Source organism: Hydra viridissima, unplaced genomic scaffold, assembly GCF_058129835.1.
Source record: "Hydra viridissima isolate aposymbiotic clone 2 unplaced genomic scaffold, HvirCarnegie_v1 scaffold_1, whole genome shotgun sequence".
NCBI classification, from domain to species: domain Eukaryota; kingdom Metazoa; phylum Cnidaria; class Hydrozoa; order Anthoathecata; family Hydridae; genus Hydra; species Hydra viridissima.
In genome coordinates this window covers 5,812,501-5,832,013 of record NW_028324300.1, presented here as the reverse complement: position 1 = coordinate 5,832,013, position 19,513 = coordinate 5,812,501, and the positions used below count along the sequence as shown (strand labels likewise).

At 28.0% G+C, this 19,513-nt stretch overlaps 4 protein-coding genes across 4 annotated transcripts; 1 reads left to right on the top strand and 3 right to left on the bottom strand.

Annotated features, from left to right (window-relative positions):
- Positions 1-2,118: 2,118 nt before the first annotated feature.
- On the bottom strand, positions 2,119-5,456 carry LOC149893051 (uncharacterized). Its single transcript, XM_090100126.1, has 2 exons — positions 5,330-5,456; positions 2,119-3,368 (listed from the first exon to the last, which is right to left on the bottom strand). The coding sequence occupies exon 2, from the start codon at positions 2,841-2,843 to the stop codon at positions 2,193-2,195; it is 651 nt and encodes a 216-aa protein (XP_089956252.1). The 5' UTR covers positions 2,844-3,368; positions 5,330-5,456; the 3' UTR covers positions 2,119-2,192.
- A 25-nt stretch (positions 5,457-5,481) lies between these two features.
- Positions 5,482-7,931, top strand: LOC145187585 (dopamine receptor D1-like). Its single transcript, XM_090100115.1, has one exon. The coding sequence runs from the start codon at positions 6,622-6,624 to the stop codon at positions 7,570-7,572; it is 951 nt and encodes a 316-aa protein (XP_089956241.1). The 5' UTR covers positions 5,482-6,621; the 3' UTR covers positions 7,573-7,931.
- A 2,477-nt stretch (positions 7,932-10,408) lies between these two features.
- LOC149893050 (uncharacterized) lies at positions 10,409-13,199 on the bottom strand. Its single transcript, XM_090088978.1, has 3 exons — positions 12,695-13,199; positions 11,060-11,320; positions 10,409-10,948 (listed from the first exon to the last, which is right to left on the bottom strand). Exons 1-3 carry the CDS (start codon positions 13,197-13,199, stop codon positions 10,575-10,577), a joined length of 1,140 nt encoding a protein of 379 aa, XP_089945104.1. The 3' UTR covers positions 10,409-10,574.
- A 2,662-nt stretch (positions 13,200-15,861) lies between these two features.
- On the bottom strand, positions 15,862-17,995 carry LOC145192410 (uncharacterized). The gene has a single exon (XM_090100104.1). The coding sequence runs from the start codon at positions 17,555-17,557 to the stop codon at positions 16,118-16,120; it is 1,440 nt and encodes a 479-aa protein (XP_089956230.1). The 5' UTR covers positions 17,558-17,995; the 3' UTR covers positions 15,862-16,117.
- Between the last annotated feature and the right edge of the window lie 1,518 nt (positions 17,996-19,513).

Sequence of the window (19,513 nt, the reverse complement as noted above, 5' to 3'; positions counted from 1 at the left end):
GTCGGTGCTCGATAACCCGTTTGATCATTGTTTCGGGTTATCGGGTATTTAACGGGTCTATACCCGAACGGGTTCGGGATCCGAAAAATTTTTTGAGATTACCCGTTCGGCGGCCGAACGGGACCCGATGATATTCCCTAGTCGAGTGTAAAACGCAAAGTGCGCGGTTTCTCACGTACACAACTTCACAAATTTAGTAAAATTTAAGAATATTAATATATATTTACTTTCAAAATATACAACATTCAATATCAAAACATAAAAGTTGAATAAATATCCTTTAAGATATACACGCAAATTTTTTTTTGGTACATGTCTTACTAACTTCTGGGATAAAGACTTGTGGCCTCCCCTAACTCACCAGACATGAATCCACTAAACTTTAGCAAATGGATTTAGCAAATAATATTCTAATGGAATTTCGCCGATCCATTAGGAAATTATAGGATGACCTCTTCAATGAGTGTGTCGCCTTATCGATTGAGCTTAGTGAGCTACAACCCAGGGGTGCCCAAAGATTTAGGGCGCATGAGAACTTAAAAAATAAAATAGTTAAATTTATTTTATTTGAAATGTCATGAAGGTTATCCAAATGTTTTTATATTTACTTAAATAAAAGTTGTTTTCATTTAAATTTTGTGCAAAAGTTGTCACTTCACATTTAAAACTCCAGGCGGTGAAGCCGTGATATATATATATATATATATACATACATACATACATACATACATACATACATACATACATACATACATACATACATACATACATATATATATATATATATATATATATATATATATATATATATATATATATATATATATATATATATATATATATATATATATATATATATATATATATATATATATATGCAGATGCTTTAACTGATAACAACGTTTAAAAATCACGATCGTTGCGTTCATTTTTTTTTAAGATATCTCACTGCACATTCGAAATTCAACTAAAGTCGTAGAATATCTTGTATCCATTTTGTAAAAAACAATTCAAAAGAAAACTATATTCTTCGCTTTTGTCGCTCTAAATAGGCATTAACCAAAATACTTATGGTATTGGTTCAATACTTTTGCTTGGTAAATCTCGATGAAGTCACTGTTAAAATAACGTTTGTTTACATTTTTACTTCCATTTCTGCGCTCGTATTAGTCTTATATCGGAACTGCGAAAAGCTGTATTGAGTCAGATCGAATGCGCGTTCCTCAACAAAATTACAACTTTAAAAAATATTTGTAAGTATTTGTAAGTACTGCACGAATTGTAGTGTAGAATTTTCAACATTAAAAAGAATACAAAATCATCTTCGTTCATCATGAACACAAATCAAGTTAATTATTTGAATATTAGACCGGGTGAATAAATGAGCAATTGCTTTTACTTAGTAATTGGTCATCTTTACGTGAATAAAAACTTCAACAGCTTTTCTTTAATTTTTATTCACGTAAAATTGAGCAATTACTGAGTAAATTGCTTACCTTTACGCGAATAAAAATATCAGGAAAACTGCTCAAGTTTTTATTCACGTAAAGCTGACCAATTACTGAGAAAAAGCAATTGCTCATTATCTTTTTTTTAGAATGCGATATTGTAGAATGTGATATTGAGAATGCGATATTGTAAAATGCGATATTGTAGAATGCGATATTGTAGAATGCGATATTGTAGAATGCGATATTGTAGAATGCGATATTGTAGAATGCGATATTGTAGAATGCAATATTGTAGAATGCGATATAGTGTTCCCGTAGACAAAATTTTGCCATTATGAGAGGTTAAAATTGTAAACAAAGCCGATATAAAAAAGCTGATATAAAAAAATTAATTGTGCAGAATTTTAAATAGATTTTAATTGCGAGCGTTTTTTTATTTATAAAACATTATAAAATATTATTTTTATTACATAATAGGTATTATATATATATTAAATATTGATATGGTTTCTATTTGTAGAGTGTTTGGTTGTTCATTAACTAAAAAAAGCAACCAGATATGAGATTTTTCAGGCTTCATGTGACAGTAGCAAATCTTATCTTGAAATGATAAAACATTACTTTCAATGTATTCAGGTTCACTATAAAACTTTGAAATTAGTTCAGGAAGGATAACCCTTTTTAAAAAACTCCGTTGATACATTAAGAATTTTTTCTATCAAATTTTCATCGCGAGGAATTTTAAGAATTAAAAAATCCTTCACTGTCCATACAAAAAAAATCACAAAATTCATATTCAGTAACAAGAAAGTGAGTTTGAACTTGATAGTAATACGCATAGTCTTTTTTTAGTGATAGTTCACCACTTTTATCTAAATAAAGATAACCAGTTTTTTCATTTTCAACTGTAACTTTTAATATAATGTTTCTAAGGTTGTATGGACATTTAATTTCTAAACATATTTTCCCACAACAAGAACACTTAACAACACCATCTGGTGACGCACCCATATAACTAAAATCTGCATTAATAAGTAAACCTGAGTCAAGAACTTTAAAGTTTTCGTGACATGCACTCATACGATTTATATATTTTTCTCTAGCAGTTTTTTCGTGAGAAACTCCCCAATCAGTAGCGATGCTTCGAAATTTTTCAGGATAACATATCTTTTTGATAACAAATAGCGAAGGACTCTCAATATCAGAATGACACACATCTTTCATAACAGATGCAGTTACTCGACTACATCGATATTGGTACCAACAACTAGAACTTGATTGTAATCGTGTCAAGCTTTCTATTTTAACTTCTTGCTCAGTTGTTAAATTTAAACAAGGATAAATAAATTCACAATAAGATTTCAACTCCATGTAATTAAGAGTTTTTTTCATCTAAATAATATAAACCACTCATAAAAGGTACTTTAAGATGATCAGATTTTGTAGAGTATGCATGAGCATATTCAGGGATTAGTTTTAAGATAGCTGCCTTTAATTTTGATTTATTAAGTTTGTTAAAATATACACTTGGTTCTTGATGTGTTATCTTTTCAACAGATTTCTTAATGGTAGAACAAACTAATGCAGAAATACTGCAATAATTTGGGTCATCTTCCAAACCTTTGCCTAATATTCATTTTTTGGTTATGCTTATTCAAAAAATTAAATTATTTAAATTAAAAAAAGGTTTATACAAATGGAAAGTTGATTATTAAGACACGCTGATACCGAAATCAAATTAAAACAATTACAAATCACTTTTAAAATGAATACCGCAAACAGTTTGTTTACATTTTTATCCTCTCATAATGGCAAAATTTTCAAAGTCACGTGTCTATGGGAACACCCTATTGTAGAATGCGATATTGTAGAATGCGTTGATGTTAAAGGAATTCAGAGATTTTCAGAAACCAAATCCTGCAAAAAACAAATAAAGTAGAAAAACGTGCATAGAGTTTTTTTGTTTCGATATTCAAAAAGAAATAACATTCATCATTTCATAAGAAACATTTCATAGGAAATGTTTCATATGAAACAATTTTGAAAACTGTTTTGGTACCTCTTCATAAACAAAATAATCTATTTTAAACTTTTTAAAATAGATTATTTTATTTATGAAGAGATGGCAAAACAGTTTTTAAAATTAAATTAAGAAAAAGAGAACAGCAATAAAAAATGCATCTCAAATGTTATTCCAAATTCTAAAAAAAAAAAAAAAAAAAAAAAACTTGAAACATGTTTCAAGCTTTTTTTTTTTTTTTTTCTTTTATTGAAGCTTCTGCAGAAGCTTCAATCAAAGACAATTTGAAAACAAATAAACGGTTTAACTGGTCCTAATTGAAGTACCTGGTCTAAATTTTTGTAGACTGAATTTTAATTTTTTGGAAAAGAAGTTGATGCTAGTCATTTGTCTCCACTGCACTTTAAACTCCAGCTTATATAGGTATTATAAGGTTTATTTTCTGAGAATAGCATAGTAAAATTAGCTCTGAGTTGAGTAAGCTGTTGAGTACTAGCTTAAGGCTACGTACTCAACACTAATGTCGTACAACTAAATATGCATTTAGTTGTACGACATTAGTGTTGAGTACGTAGCCTTAAGCTACATTTGAGTGAGTCACTTGAATACTTGAGTGAGTACGCGAACAATGCCCTCTTTAGCAGTTTCTGCTCAGAAACAAAGAGCAGAATAAACTTTTGTATAACCCAAACTCTTTGAGAACCAAGTCCCATTTTAAAGAATAAATAAATAGTTTCGATCAGAATTACAACGAAATTTAAAGAGTAACATCTAAACAGACAAAAATGAACGAAATACAGGTGCCCAGCAAGCACACAACGTTGAAACGCTAAGTGTGCTTGCTGGGTGAAGAGAAAATTTTTGTTCAGAGTGAAGTTACTTTTGTTGAGGAGGGAAAGAATCGCGGCAGATGCTTTACACAAAAATTTTACAACTTTTTGTTCCCACAGAAGAAAGCAATATTGCTCGCGAATATCGATGTCAAATATCGCATTAATTTATTCCGAACTTTACTTATCTTTTGAAAAACATAAATTAAGTTCGGAAAACGATTTGAAAGTGCATTGTTTATTAGCGCCTAACTTTTATTTAAGTTTTTACAATTGTTAATTTACAAATAAGTTTTTGTACACAAACATTTTTGACACCCACTCATATTTAGGAATTATTATCAAGATTTTTTGCCTGCTTCGTTCAGCTTCGTCTGGAGGACGAGGGAATGGAATACTCGAATTCGTGTGCGACTTTTACCAGCACTCAGTTTAAACTTAAAACAAAGATTTATAGCAAAAAAATTATCTGTGGTGTCAAAAATTTTTGTATTGCTGCAATTTTTTATATTTTGCTACTTTCAAAAACTTTCCTTATCAATGTAAAGATATTTTGATATTAATCAGTAAAAAAAGTATTGTTAATAACAGAAAGATATTATGAAATAAATCGTAAAATATGCTTACGGTCCTTTTTTTTTAAAGCAATGTTTAACTATATGGGTATTTGAAAACCCGCATAAAATCAATTTTAAAAAAATTTATAAAGAAAATAAAAAAATTTGTTTTGACAAGCTAAAAAAAAAATTCCAGATTTTTACTGGAACATTTCGTTTTCCAGACCCCCTACCCTTTTGTACATCAATTCATGTAGAGCTTTTCTGTAATTTGGATTTAAACTTTATATTGTTAACTTGTTTATACAGGAAGAACAAACCCAGAGAACTTTATAGCTTAAAGCTTAACATTAAACAAAACATAACAGCAACAACAATAACAACAACAGCAACAAGAAGAAAAAACACAAAAAAAACTGCTAATCAAAGGTATTAAAACAAATATGAAAGCCCTTTAAAAAAATATCATACAAGAAATATCAAGCCACTAACAAAACTAGACTTTTTTAAACAGCAATAAAGTAAACATTTTAAGTTTTTAATAGAAAAGCATAAAACATTTCCATGAAATGAAAACTTTCAATATCTTGAGTACTTTCATGTTTATTTTTGTTCAGTAAATGAAGTACCATGTGTTCTCCATCCAATAAATAAAAAAGAAAACTGATTATAATAATATAGGGTCAACTTCTTTTAGTTTTAAGCAAAACAAAAGCGCTTTTCCATTACAAAAGTTTTGGTAAGTTTAGCATCATAGCTTAAATATTTATACCTTTTTTTTTTTTTTTCATCATCGCTATTTATAAGGGAGAAATATTTTAAAATATATGATGTTGGACTTTGATCACAACTTGCAATAACTTTTCTCCCTCCTCTGAACTTGCACTCCCTCCTCTGAACTCAAATTACCATCGCTTTCAAGGTAGCAAAAGTAAGAAACAAAAGCAAAAAGGATGAAAATCCTAATTGCTAAAATTCTTTTTTTAAAAGTACGAATATAAAGTATATATATATATTATAATTGTGTATTTAGACATAGTTTGGTCTGGTCTATTAAATTGTTTTTTTGACTAATCTAATCATTATAAGATTGATAAATATTTGCCCGCATGCAGAGAATTTTTGAAAAGCAATCGGAAAGCAGACATTAATAAAGTTCACAAAAAACAAAATAGTGAACCGCGAATGATGTTTTTTGAGCCAGAGCTTTACAAATATTCTATGAAAATGTAAACACATGTAAATAACTATGATGATATGATTTAATACATAATATATATTTATTTGCATTTCATTAGAATTTAAGTTTTTCTTCCTCGTTAAATTGTGATATTTTTTTATTTGAGTTTTTAAAAAATGAGACAATGTCTTTATTTGTTTTTTAAAGGATTATTTTAAGCATTTTATTTTCTATTACTTTTTTGATAGCAAATTAAATTTTACAGAAACATCTTTTACGAAATTAAAATTTGTAAATAATAAAAATCATACATAAATGATTTTTTCGTAATCATATTTTTGTTATTTATAATATATTATTTAGTATAAAATCTAGACACAGGGGGTAAAGTCTGGTTTGTAATAAAAAGCTTAAAAATATTTTTCAAAGAATCTTTTGAACTTTTTAAAATTAATTACGTACACTTTGAGGAGAGATTTTTTACAAACTAACACTTTCAATGCGCTCTTTTGATGTGTAATTTTTGCAATTGACAGTGAAGATAACATTCTGCAATTGACAGTGAAGACGAACAATTGCCCTAATGATTGGAATGAACGAACCGTTTAAATCGTTGTCAGTTGCTTCTCTTTGTTTGCTTTCGGTAGTTGCCATCACAATTAATGCAATATTTTTGGCTGTTATAAGAGCGACAACAAAAATATCAGAAAGACCTTCGACATGTTTTATTATTAACTTGTTGGTAGTGGATTTGTTGCAAGGAGTGTTAGTATTTCCCCTTTATGCAATAAGAAAGCAAGGTACTAAAAGTAGATTTTGGGAAGGTGTTATTTGTAGCTGCTTTCGATTTTTATACATGATAACATTTTACATGTCAATTTTGTGTGTTCTACTGATAGCCTTAGACCGATATATTGCAACTACTTTTGTGTTTGGATATAAAAGATTGGTTAAGTTAAAAACAGTTACAATTGTTATAATTCTATCCTGGATTTATGCTGTTAGTTTATGTATAATTCCTTTTCTTACAGCAGATTCACCACCCCCACAAAACTCCACTTACCAAAATAACTTATGTGGTTACCACCAAAATAGTACATGGACTATAACGATGCTTGTACTCAATTGTTTTTTTCCTTATCTTGTAATATTGTTTTGTTATAAATACGTTGTTAAACATATAGCAGATATTGAATTAGATTCTGGTAGAGCTGTAACATTCAATGGACAAAACGAAGTTAATACAACATTTAACACAAACTGCAACTCGGATTATGTTAGAAGTTTTACAATAGTTTCTATTATAATAACAATTTGCTACGCCATTTTTTGGACACCATCGGTTATTTATTATGTGCTAACTGCTTTCTGCCAAAAAAAATGTTTCTCAAAAAACTTCGAGAACTCTGTTACTAAAACTTATTTAGAGTTCGCTATAAAATTTTTGGCATTTTTAAACTCAGTCGCAGCTCCCATCATTTATTGTTTTGTACAGAAAGAATTTCGAAGAAGGTTTACATTTTTTGCGCAATGATTAAAAATGTTGAAATTTCTTCGAACAAAAAAACATCGTATTTATTATTGTATTTTTGTGTAAAAATATGTAATTTCGTAATAATTTCATATGCATATTTTTCTTTAGGAAGGTTCCATTTTTTATTTGATTCTCAGCTGCATTTTTCAAGTTATTCAACATGATGACTCTAATGAAACAAACTTTTTCTCATCAAAATTTTTAATTTTCAACTTGCCTAATTCATCTTCGCATTATTTTATTTTTATGAAGAAAAAAACGTGGCTCTGAGTACAACGCTATTTTGTTAGGGATAACACCATGTTGTACCTTGGACCAATTTTGTGGCTATTTTTTAAATATATTTAATCTTCCTACAAGCCGTAGCAATTTCAAATAGCTCTCGTGGTCTATTTAGAATTACCCAATTTCCTTCCCACTGACAGTTTTTAATACTTTTAGTGGGAAAAATATTTTCAAATTTTCATTTTGAATTGAACAACTTTAAAAATGTTTAAACCAAAATTTAAAGTAGAAGTTTACTATCATGATCTTGCGCGAAGTCAACAGAAATTTTGTGATAACCAGGTTCATTTGTGATCTTATTTTCATTTGAAAGTATTGATAAACCTTTGTCTCAATTTTCAATCCACCAACTGCGAATTTGTTAGTAATCTTTTTTTTTTTTGAGGCAACTAAATTACATCAATTTTGAGAGTAATTGTAACACAAGTTTTGAACAAATCTTATCAAAGCTGTGGAATGTTATACTGACTTCGTCAATGTCACTTTTTATCATCAACTGTCTCTTTATCATACACTCTATTTTCTACGATTTGACTACTTGATGGCATCAGAAAATTATTAAAAGTAATATGAATTCGTACTCCAGACCCCTTTGTATTATTTTGAATATAATCAACTAACTTTTCAATATTATTTGTTTTTGATACGTTGAGAAAACTCTTGCAAATACAATAGCAGCCCGGCATCTCCAGCTAGAGACCATTTTCGGCTATAGTTTCTTAGTTGGGCTCATGGGCGCCGGCAGGCAGGGGCAAGTGGGGGCAGTTGCCCCCACCTGGAAAAGCAAAATGACAAATTTTAATATTCACATAATTTCTTTTAACTGTTAAAAGATTTTATTTCGATATCTCATCAATTTAACTCATTTATAGTTTACTCACCGTAATGTAAATGACTACAGTTTAAATGAAATATTACTATCAAATGCAATAATTTCTACGATGGCGGAAGCTTTTTTTACAAAGGCATATTTTATATTTTAAAAAAAAGATGTTTGAATGAAAGTTTAAAAAAAAAAAAATAGAAATACATCATGGAAAAATAAAAAAAAAATAAGTAGAAAAAAATAATAGTTAAAGGAGAAGTATAGAAACCAAAAAGAAGAGAAGAAGAAAAAAAAAAGGAAAATAAAGGAAATGATAATAATAAAAAAAAAGAAATCGAATTACAATTACAAAGTCCTTACGCAAACAAATAAACTTCGAAATAACGAAGAAAGAATTGAATGCAGTAATCAAATTTTTTAAATTATTTTTTAATGTGTCAGTTTCATTTACTTTTTTATGCTGTTGTTTTTTTGTTTGTTGGCAAAATGTTTCTTGTTTGTATTGTATTTCTATTTATTTTTTTTCTAATATATTGTGTTATATTCATTTTAGTAATACTTGTGTTTTTTGCTACCTAAATGTTAATTATTATAATTATATACATGGCCGCTGAAAGGGGGGGGGGGGGGAGTGGACGGGGAAGATTCCCGAGGCCCCGTGTGTGTACAAATAATTTTTTAAAATAACTTTTAAAAGATTTAAATAGTTTTGACTTTTAAAAGATTTAACTTTTATTTTTAATTTTCAATGACCAGAGCACGCTTCTTTTGGTCCTGGGTATATAATTGATCATAGTGAGGGCCCCTTAAGAAAACTTCCCCAGGACCCAAAATTTCTCTCGGCTGCTATGATTGTATATATTTAATTTGATTAATTTGCATTAACCTGCTGTATTTTAATTTTTGCTTTGTTTTTTGGAATATGTCTAATTTGTATTTCATAAATCATTTAATGTTTTTTAACTAATCATTATATTACTATATAATTTAGCATTATTAAGTATAATTTAGCATTAGCATTATGAGCCTTTGCATGCTGAGCGTGCATCGTGAAAAAATACGCTCCAGAATATCTGAATTTATGGAACAAATTGTAAATAAGTTTGGCAGTGAACACAGACGACTACAATTTCTATTTACTGAATAAAAATGATTTAATACTTGTGTTTTTATTTTTACATTTTCTTTAATTTTCTTTTGTCACTGGTCTAATAAAATGACTTGATTAGTTAATGCATTTATGTAGTTTTTGAAATATCACTGTTGAATTTTATTTTGCTCCCCCTTGTAAAAAATCCTGCCGGCGCCCATGGTTGGGCTGGTCTTAAGGTGGTCCTCCACAGAAAAGGCTAACTTTTGAAAGCAAAGAGTTTTTGATTTAATTTTTTCACCAAAAATGTGGTTCTATAAACTATTTACAAAAATCAACTTAAAAAAAAAAAAAATGTCTCGATTAGCCAATTATTTAAAAAATGAATGAAAAAACTAGCATTTTTTGTGACAAGCTAGCAATCAAAATACTTATCATGTCAAGCTGAAAATTGGTGTATATACTAATTGAGTTATATTAATCCGGATGAGAGAAGCATTTTATATTATTCACAGTATATAAAAAGTTACAAGATTTGAAACAAACATAGAAAAATTGGTGGACAAGTGGCCAACATTAGTCTCATAAAAAAAAACTTTCCTTATTTTATTTTATATATCCTTCTCTCATCCGGATCCTTTTTAATTATGTGAAAAATCAAAAATAAAATTAGATAAAAAGCTTAAACGAGTCCAAAGTTATCATGTTTTAAAGATTTTTATTCGAAGCAAAACTTTATTCTGAGAAAACAACAAATATATAAAACAAAAGAACAAAACCATAAAAAGTTCACAAAAAACATCAAAACCCTCCAAGAATATATTTCGAGTTTTTTTCTTCATCATCTTTGTCTAAGTAACCCTTTTTAATTGTTCTTAGTTGTTTTCTTCTCTTTTTGAAACGGTCAGTGGACTTTTGAAGAGACCGCTCTATAGTTTCTTTCTTCTTTTCATTAAGTTTCATAGGGGTAGCATATCCTGTTAGATGAAATTTATTTAGTACAGAAAGGATTCCATTAGGCCCTTCATTAAATTCAATAACAGATGAATTAACTGCAGACTCTAAGACCACTCTACCCACAAAAACATTTTTTGGGCAGCGTCTCCAAATAATCTGGTTGAGTGCCTCGTTGGCCTTTTGGGTCTTACCATGGAGACATTTTTTTAGTAAATCATCTGAAGATAAATCAGTAAAAGTTGGTTTCAAAATGTTAAAGACTGCAACAGAAAGATTCACTTGCTATACATAAGTATTTACACCATGAACTCTGTCTAAATGATACTTACACCAAGTCTCTGAATCTCTTGGGTTTGTTGTGAAGATGCTGATTCGTTCTTTTTCTTTTCCTGTTAAAAATTTTCTTATTCCCCTTAGCCATAATTTTAAATATAATTCGTTTGGTACCAATATAAATGGGGTTGCAATATAAACAAATATCCAAAAGCTCCTAAAATTGACAGCACTTTTTTCATTTACGAACAACTTGTACGTTAAAGTTCTTTCGGATGATTCAAAATAACATTTTGAATTTTTAAAAAAACGCAGACCTAGAATGTTTTTAAATGCTCGTACGCATGCGTTTAAAATGAAAAACTACCACGCTGGATTTTTATTAAACGAATTTCGTTGACATAAATAATATATCTATATAGTATTATATATCTATATAGTATTATATATCTATATAGTATTATATATATATATATATATATATATATATATATATATATATATATATATATATATATATGTATATATATATATATATATAAATATATATATATATGTATATATATATATATATATATATATATATATATATATATATATATATATATATATATATATATATATATATATATATATATATATATATATATAAATGTATGCTATTCACCTCCCCAAGGACTTTAAGGCCACTACAGATGAGGAGGCTACTTGTAGTTATATATGTAATATATTCATATATTATATATTATATATACACATAATATACAATATATAACATATTCATATATTATATGTTATATATACACATATATATAATATATACATATGCTATATAAATATATATTTATATAGCATATGTATGTATGTGTATATACATGTATATATGTAGACAGATGTTTATATGTGTATACACATGTTTTATATATGTTATATACACATTTTGTATTATATATATATGCATATGTATATATATATATATATATATATATATATATATATATATATATATATATATATATACTTATATTGATATATGCTATATATATATAATATAACATGTATATGACATATTCAAAAATATTTTTATGTATAAATATTTATACATATGTGTACATACATAATAACTTTGATAAATATAAGTTATTATGTATTTATACATTTTGAATTATTTACAGGTATATACACATTATCATTATGTAAATAATGTAACATATATATACATATGTATATATATATATATATATATATATATATATATATATATATATATATATATATATATATATATATATATATATATATATATATATATTACTCTAAATCAATCTTGAATTAAAATTTTATAATATAAACTAAACACAATTGTATTAACATAACACTGCTACATAGCAAAAATTAAAACATGAGTTCAGTGACGCAACGCGGAAAAAAGTGTTTTTTATCAGCATACTTTTAAATGGAGTTTTCGCTGAAATTTTAATTCTTGCAAGACTAATTAGATTTTTTTGTTGTAATTCGTTCATTTGGCAATAAGGCAGTCATAAAAAAAGCCACAAACAACAAAGTTTTCATATCATTTTATTTTACAGAAAAAAAACTATCAGTTCAGTGACGCAACGTTCAGTGACCAAACAAAAAGATGAAATTAAAATTATTTTAAAAAGTTTTGTTATTTTCTAATAAATTTTAACTATACTCAGGTGAAAATAGCATTGGAACAACGTTATCATTCTGAACATAAAAATAATGTGATTTTGATATATCTTTGATTTTTCTTTGTTGTCTTGTATCGTTTTCTGACATGTGAATTACAGATATTTGCAAATCTTGTAATGCTAACGCAAAATCTGCTGCTGACCTGATCTCGTATTGACTAGATATAACTCTCAGGGCTGCGATTCGCTTTACAGTAGCTCCTATTCCGTCAACCACTCCTTTCCCGTGCATCGCTGCAAAGAAATGCCAGAAGAATTTTTTATGAAAATGTTTTTCAAACACAACCATTGCAGCCATAATGCTTTTGTTTTTGAACTGAGAAGTGGCATTATCGCTGAACATGTGTACTTCTTTGAATTGATCAGGAATAAAGTGAAGGATTTTGTCAATGTACGGTATAACGGAAGACTTAGTATGATCAGTTGAATCAGAAACTATGGCAAACGTTTTTAACTCAATGTTCCAGACTGCAAGGGTCATGATAGAAACTTGATTTTGACCAAAATGACCCGCTTGTGGTTCATTTTGATAGAAATACGTTCATTTTGATAGAAACACGATGGAAAGCGTTTTCAGCCCAGTCAACTTGGATTACCGCAATTTCAGAATTAACACTCATCGAAACCTCCTTCAGTTTCTTAAAAATTGTTGATTGGTTTTTCTTTACAAATGCGTGTTTAACGAACTTATTACGCATCGCTGATATGTGTTGGATGAGTTCTGTTACAGTAGACTTTTTTGAAATTTTTTCAATGTTTGCATATGTTTTAGTTTCAGGCTTTCTCCACTCGTCCCAGGATACTTCGAAACCTAATGTATTAACAGTTTGCAAGTGTTTATCGAACTGTTTCATACCTTTGCATGCAACGCATTTGTCATAGGCGCAATCGTATGTGTACGGTTCACAAACAAAGTTATTTATCATTTCAGATCCAGCTTTGATTGAAGACGCTTGAATTGATTTTGTTAATGCATTTGAGACAAATCGCATATTTTCATGCAAACTACAAACACAAACATTACTCAGCGTAGTTAAGGTGCTTTTCAAAAAACTGCCGTCAGTCGGTTATTGGTTTGAACAATCGAGATATTTCCGGTCAATATCTGGTCTGCAATAAACCATTAGATATTTTATTGCAAAAACACGTTTATTTGCGCATAGCTATAATTTCCAGACCTGTGAAATCTCATGTTCTTGGACTCTATTTTTTAATTTAAACCTTGCTTGGTGCTGGAAATATCTTAATTATTGCAAAGACATTTAAACAATAGAAAATTCATTGAGGAAAGAGAAGAAAAAGAGCTACAACTCCTAGCATCTCTTTTTTTTGAGTACTTTTACTTAATAAGTGGGTAACATACTAATTTTGAGTAAAAATAACATGTTTTTTATAAAATTATCAGCTTTAAACACTTTACAAATGTTCTAGCTCTTTTGATCTATAATTTCATTTACGTCAATTTGATGCAAACCGACAGAGCAAAATTGCAAAATACCTCAAATATACACTTTACAAAAACCCAAAATACTGTCACACATTCTTTTTTTTTTTTTTTTTTTTTTTTTTAAACACAAGCAGATATAGTTTTCATAAAAAATATTGAATTCAAATTTATTTCATCTCATTCAAAACTTAAGTTATAGGTTGTCAAAGTTAGGAATTTTGTTGGAATTCTCGGATAAAATTTTACTGACTCGCCTTAACTACGCTGAGTATGCGGAAATTTTGTAACTGATTTCACATTGCGTGGACGACGCTATTTTATAAAACGCTAATTATCCCGTTGATGGATTCAGTGACGCAACAACTTTTAAACTATTACTATAAGTTAATATAATGCTTTTTGAACAATCTTTTTTTAGTAATGATGAAAAGTTTACATTAAAATATATAGTTTCTAAAAAAATCTCGCCTTAGAGCCTAATTTCATTGTGATAATTAAACTTTTTTAGCTTTTAGTTCAGTGACGCAACCAAATTTTTGCAGATCTGTATGTGACAAAAAAACACTTGAATTATTTTTAAAGAGTAAAAGTTTTTTTACTCAAGACATATATATATAATCGCAAAGATTCTTTCTAAACAAAAATATGGATATGTTTTGTTTAAAATATTGCAATAACTCGCCCTCAAATTTTACTCACTTTTTCGAATAATAAAAAGAAAAAACAGTTTTTTTTTTTTTTTTTTTTTTTTCAGTTTTACATTTAATTAGTCGTAATATGATAAAGTCAGTGATATATGCTCTCGTAATACAACAAAATCCATGACATATGTTCTCGTAATACATCAAAATCCGAGATATATGCTTTCGTGATGCAATAAAATCCGTGATATATAGACTAATTTAAATAAAAACTTGGTATCTGATAGAAGATCTAATGATCTTGTCGCCAGAACCATAAAAAGTTATAATAGAATATAACTTAAGCCATTGATAGATATAGACAAATAAAAATGACAAAATACAAAAAACAAAAGAGCGTGTTTATACAAATTTCTTAATTTTAAAAGTATTTCAACATATTGTCATTAAAGAGAATGAATTTTTTTTTTTTTTTTTTCAGTTGCTAACATTCATCAAATTTATCTACTCGGTTCAAATATTTTCTACTCAAAACATATTTTAACAATAATTTTAAGGTGTTTAAACTAGAATTAAAGAAAAAAAATCTTTTGAAAAAAGAAATTTTTAAGGTGGTACACCCCCATTCTAAAAAATTTCCTTAAAATAATCAATACAAAATTAAAACTACAATACACAAGTTAAAACAAGTATGTTGACTTTTTTTTTAAATAAGAAATCTCGATTGCCCAACTTTTGCCTCACTTATTCCATACGAATTGCCAAAATATGGGTGTAATTTAAAACAAGATATCTCCAGTTCTATATATCTTTTAACTCTGAAATTTTCACACTATGTTCCTAAAAGGTACGAAGAGGTTATGAACCAAAATCATGCATTAAAGATGCATAGAACATTTTAAAAATAATTTTCTATATATTTAAGAAAATTTTTAACAAAAAAAGCAAGAAAAAAAGATTTTAAACATACTTATACATCATATTTATTTGTAGTTTTGGTTCATTACCTAAGTTAATTTATAACAAAAACACCCTGAAAATTTCAAGTCAGCATATGGTCCCAAACTGAAAATATTGCGTTTTAAAATTTAGGTATTTGGTAAAAATGACATTTTGAGAAGAACACAAAAAACAAATTAAAAGTTCGTTATATTAGGAAAAGAAGCACGAGCCCAATTAAAAACCTCCACTATTATATTGTGGGTCCTTTTCCAGTTCTTTTTCAATATCTATGTAACCTTTTTTGATGGCTCTAAGCTGTTTTCTCCTTATTTTACCTTTAGCACTTGATTTGTGATTCATTTTTTTAATTCAGTTGCAGTCCAATTTACGAAGTCCTTCCTGCATAAATATACTTGGTTCGATACCTCCAGCACTAATTACTTTTTCAACTGCTGTGCTTCCATCATTAAATGCTATAATAGCTGAGTTCATACTAATCTCAAGAACTTTTTTCCCAATAAAAAAATCTTTAGGACATCTCTTCCATATTAAGGCATTCAGACTTTCATTGTTATTTTGAGTTTGTCCTTGCAAACATTTTGATAATAATGTTTCATTTGTCAAATCTGTAAATATAGGCATAAGTACTTCTTTAATTGCTAATGGTAAGCTTAATTTAGTTTTGTATGTTGTTTCACCTGTTACTTTATTACTCTGCCACAAACACCAACTAGTTCTAGTTCGTGGGCAAAATTTGTGTCTCTCTGACTCTTCACTTATGTCACTGTTGTGAAATAAAACAGCCCAAGCACCTTTTTTCATTGCATATAGGTTATTCACATTTTGACGGATAGCCATACCAAAATAATTTTGAAGCGTATTTATGGCTTTATCTGTCAGTCGACCTTTTCCATCTATTTTTTTTCCATCTGAAAGAAACTGACCTTTAAGTGTCACTCTAAGGTTACGCGCACGATTTCCAAGTCTCTTTTGGTAATGTCCAACACAATAAAGTCTGTTTATTTCAAAACCTGGATATGGATTACTTGCAACAACATCATTATATGCTGAGCTGTCACCGTCTCCAATATATCCTTCATATCTCAAACCATGCTTTTCAATTGACCGTTGAAAAATTGAAACAGCATTAGAAGCTTCCATGGATCCTGATGATTTATTGTGGTTAGCTTCACAAACATGATTTATTTTCCAATTTTGATAACCTGGTGTTGACTTTTTTTTGTTCCAATAACTACAAGCTTTGCAGAACTTAGTTAACAAAATTGAATCAAGACATTTTCCATTCTCTCTTGATATTGCAGTGACAATACCATTTAAAGATTGATGGCCTCTCTTTTGCCAGGTACCATCAACAGAAACCTGGCAAGCAGAAACATCATTAACATTGCTTGATTTAGAAATAATATGTTTGGTTTCATTAGCTGCGCTTGACATACTTGCAGAAGCAACTTCATTATAAATATTTAACAAATTGTTATTTATTGCACTATAGTTTTTAAAATTCATAGGAGATGGCATGTTCATTAATGCAGCAAATTTGCATATAGATTGATAACCTTTACCAATTTCACGAAAAGCAGTAACGACTTGAAAATTAACTGATGCAGTAGGAACACCTGGAGTACTTTTAGATTTTTTAGTAGAAAACTGAGACGTGTGCCATCCTTTGCTAAATTGGCAACAAAGGCACTGTAAGGTTAAATAAAAACAAAAACCTTTTTTGCTTTTTAAATCATTTTCTAAACAAACTTCATTTCCACATTCGGGGCATTTAAACTCACTAACCATTAGTTTTAAAATATTAAAGTTTATAATGATGTTGTAATTTTTTTGACTTCCAGATATTTCAGTGTTTACTATTTTTTTGGAGCTTGCTGATAAACTTGGATCAGAAATTGATGTATCAAGCTGAATAAACTTTGAAGATTTTAGGTGTTGATTACAAGAAAACTTTCTTTTTTTAGTTCGAGCAATAGAACGTCCCAAAACTTATTTAGCTATTTATTTATAAGAACATTAACAAATTAAAACAGCATGCAAGCACGATACATTTGATACATGTTCGCATTAGTAGTTCAAGTTATAGCTTTTAAAATAAACATGAAGAACAAAATAAACAAGCTGCAGTAGAAAAGAGTTATTGATGTTTATAAGCTTGAGCAAGTTTACATTTTTTGTTTTAAAATGCGTTGCTATGGCGTTGCTACGGACTTCTCAATTTATTATGGCCACAAAACACATAATTGTACACACTTCCTTATTTATTTATTAAAAAAAAAATTAATAATATTGTTCTATGAAAAATTTTGATTTTAAAAAACCAATTTTCAAAAAATTGATTTTTTTTAAAAAATTTTAAAATTAATGGGGATGTACCACCTTAAACACAAAATTTATCTCTTCCATCATGGAAATAGCCATATGTGTGTGTGTGTATATATATATATATATATATATATATATATATATATATATATATATATATATATATATATATATATATATATATATATATATATATATATATATATATATATATATATGTATATATATATATATATATATATATATATATATATATATGTATATATATAAAATATATATATATATACATATATATACATATATATATATATGTATATATATACATATATATACATATATATTTATATATATATATGTATATATATATATATATATATATATATATATATATATATATATATATATATATATATATATATATATATATATATATATATATATATATATAGGCGTACGTTTATATGTATATAAACATATTTTATATATATTTTCTACACATTTTATGTTATATATTTTAGGGTTATGACATTTTTTGAATCTGTTGTGGGCATACTTCTATAACCTGAGAAATGTTGAGTAATCGATAAAAAAAACTGGTTTAATGGTAGTCTAGTTGCAAAAAATCCCCCCCCCCCCCTTGATATTAATGTGATTCATAGATAACATGAGGACACATAAAGCTTATTTCCAACCCATTTATGAACAGCCACAAAAATAAATAAAACTAATTTAAATTATATTTAGTATTTATAAACTACATATCATTGAAGTGGATCAATAAAAGTAATTATTTTCAGCAAGTTAGTTTTAACGCTTCACAGGTCATTCTTTCCAATAAAGTTCACATTTGCATATTCCCATTATTTTGAATTTTGAAGGAGATCTTCCATCAATTTAACACCTCGTTCAGCAATGATGTTTGTTCTTGGAATATGAACTACACTATCTTCTTTGCTCAAGTGTTTCATAAAGCACTTTAAAGCAGCTGTACACTTAATTTCAGTCAATGCATCAAGCATATAGTCATATGATTTATCATCAAATAGTTGTTTGCTAAACCAAAGTTTTTTTCCATTGATTTGCAATAAAAGTTGCTGCACTTTCAAGTTCACACCTTCATGTTGGTATAAGAAAATAGGCAAGAAGAACATATGATGCTCTAGAGTTCCATCTGGCACTGTGCAATGGAGGAAGCTTGTGCCACTTAATTTTTGGTAATTTTTTATGATTCTTAAAGTAACTAAAAGCTTCACATAACTCATAAAGGAATTTGAAGTCATCTCGCCATCCCAAGTTTATGTTATAATCAAAACCAGGACTTGTTGATTTACAATTTACAAAATGATCCAAAACGTGTTTTAAAAGGAGATCCAGTATATGATGCTGACATCCTAAATATTGTGGTTTAGTAAAGCCTCT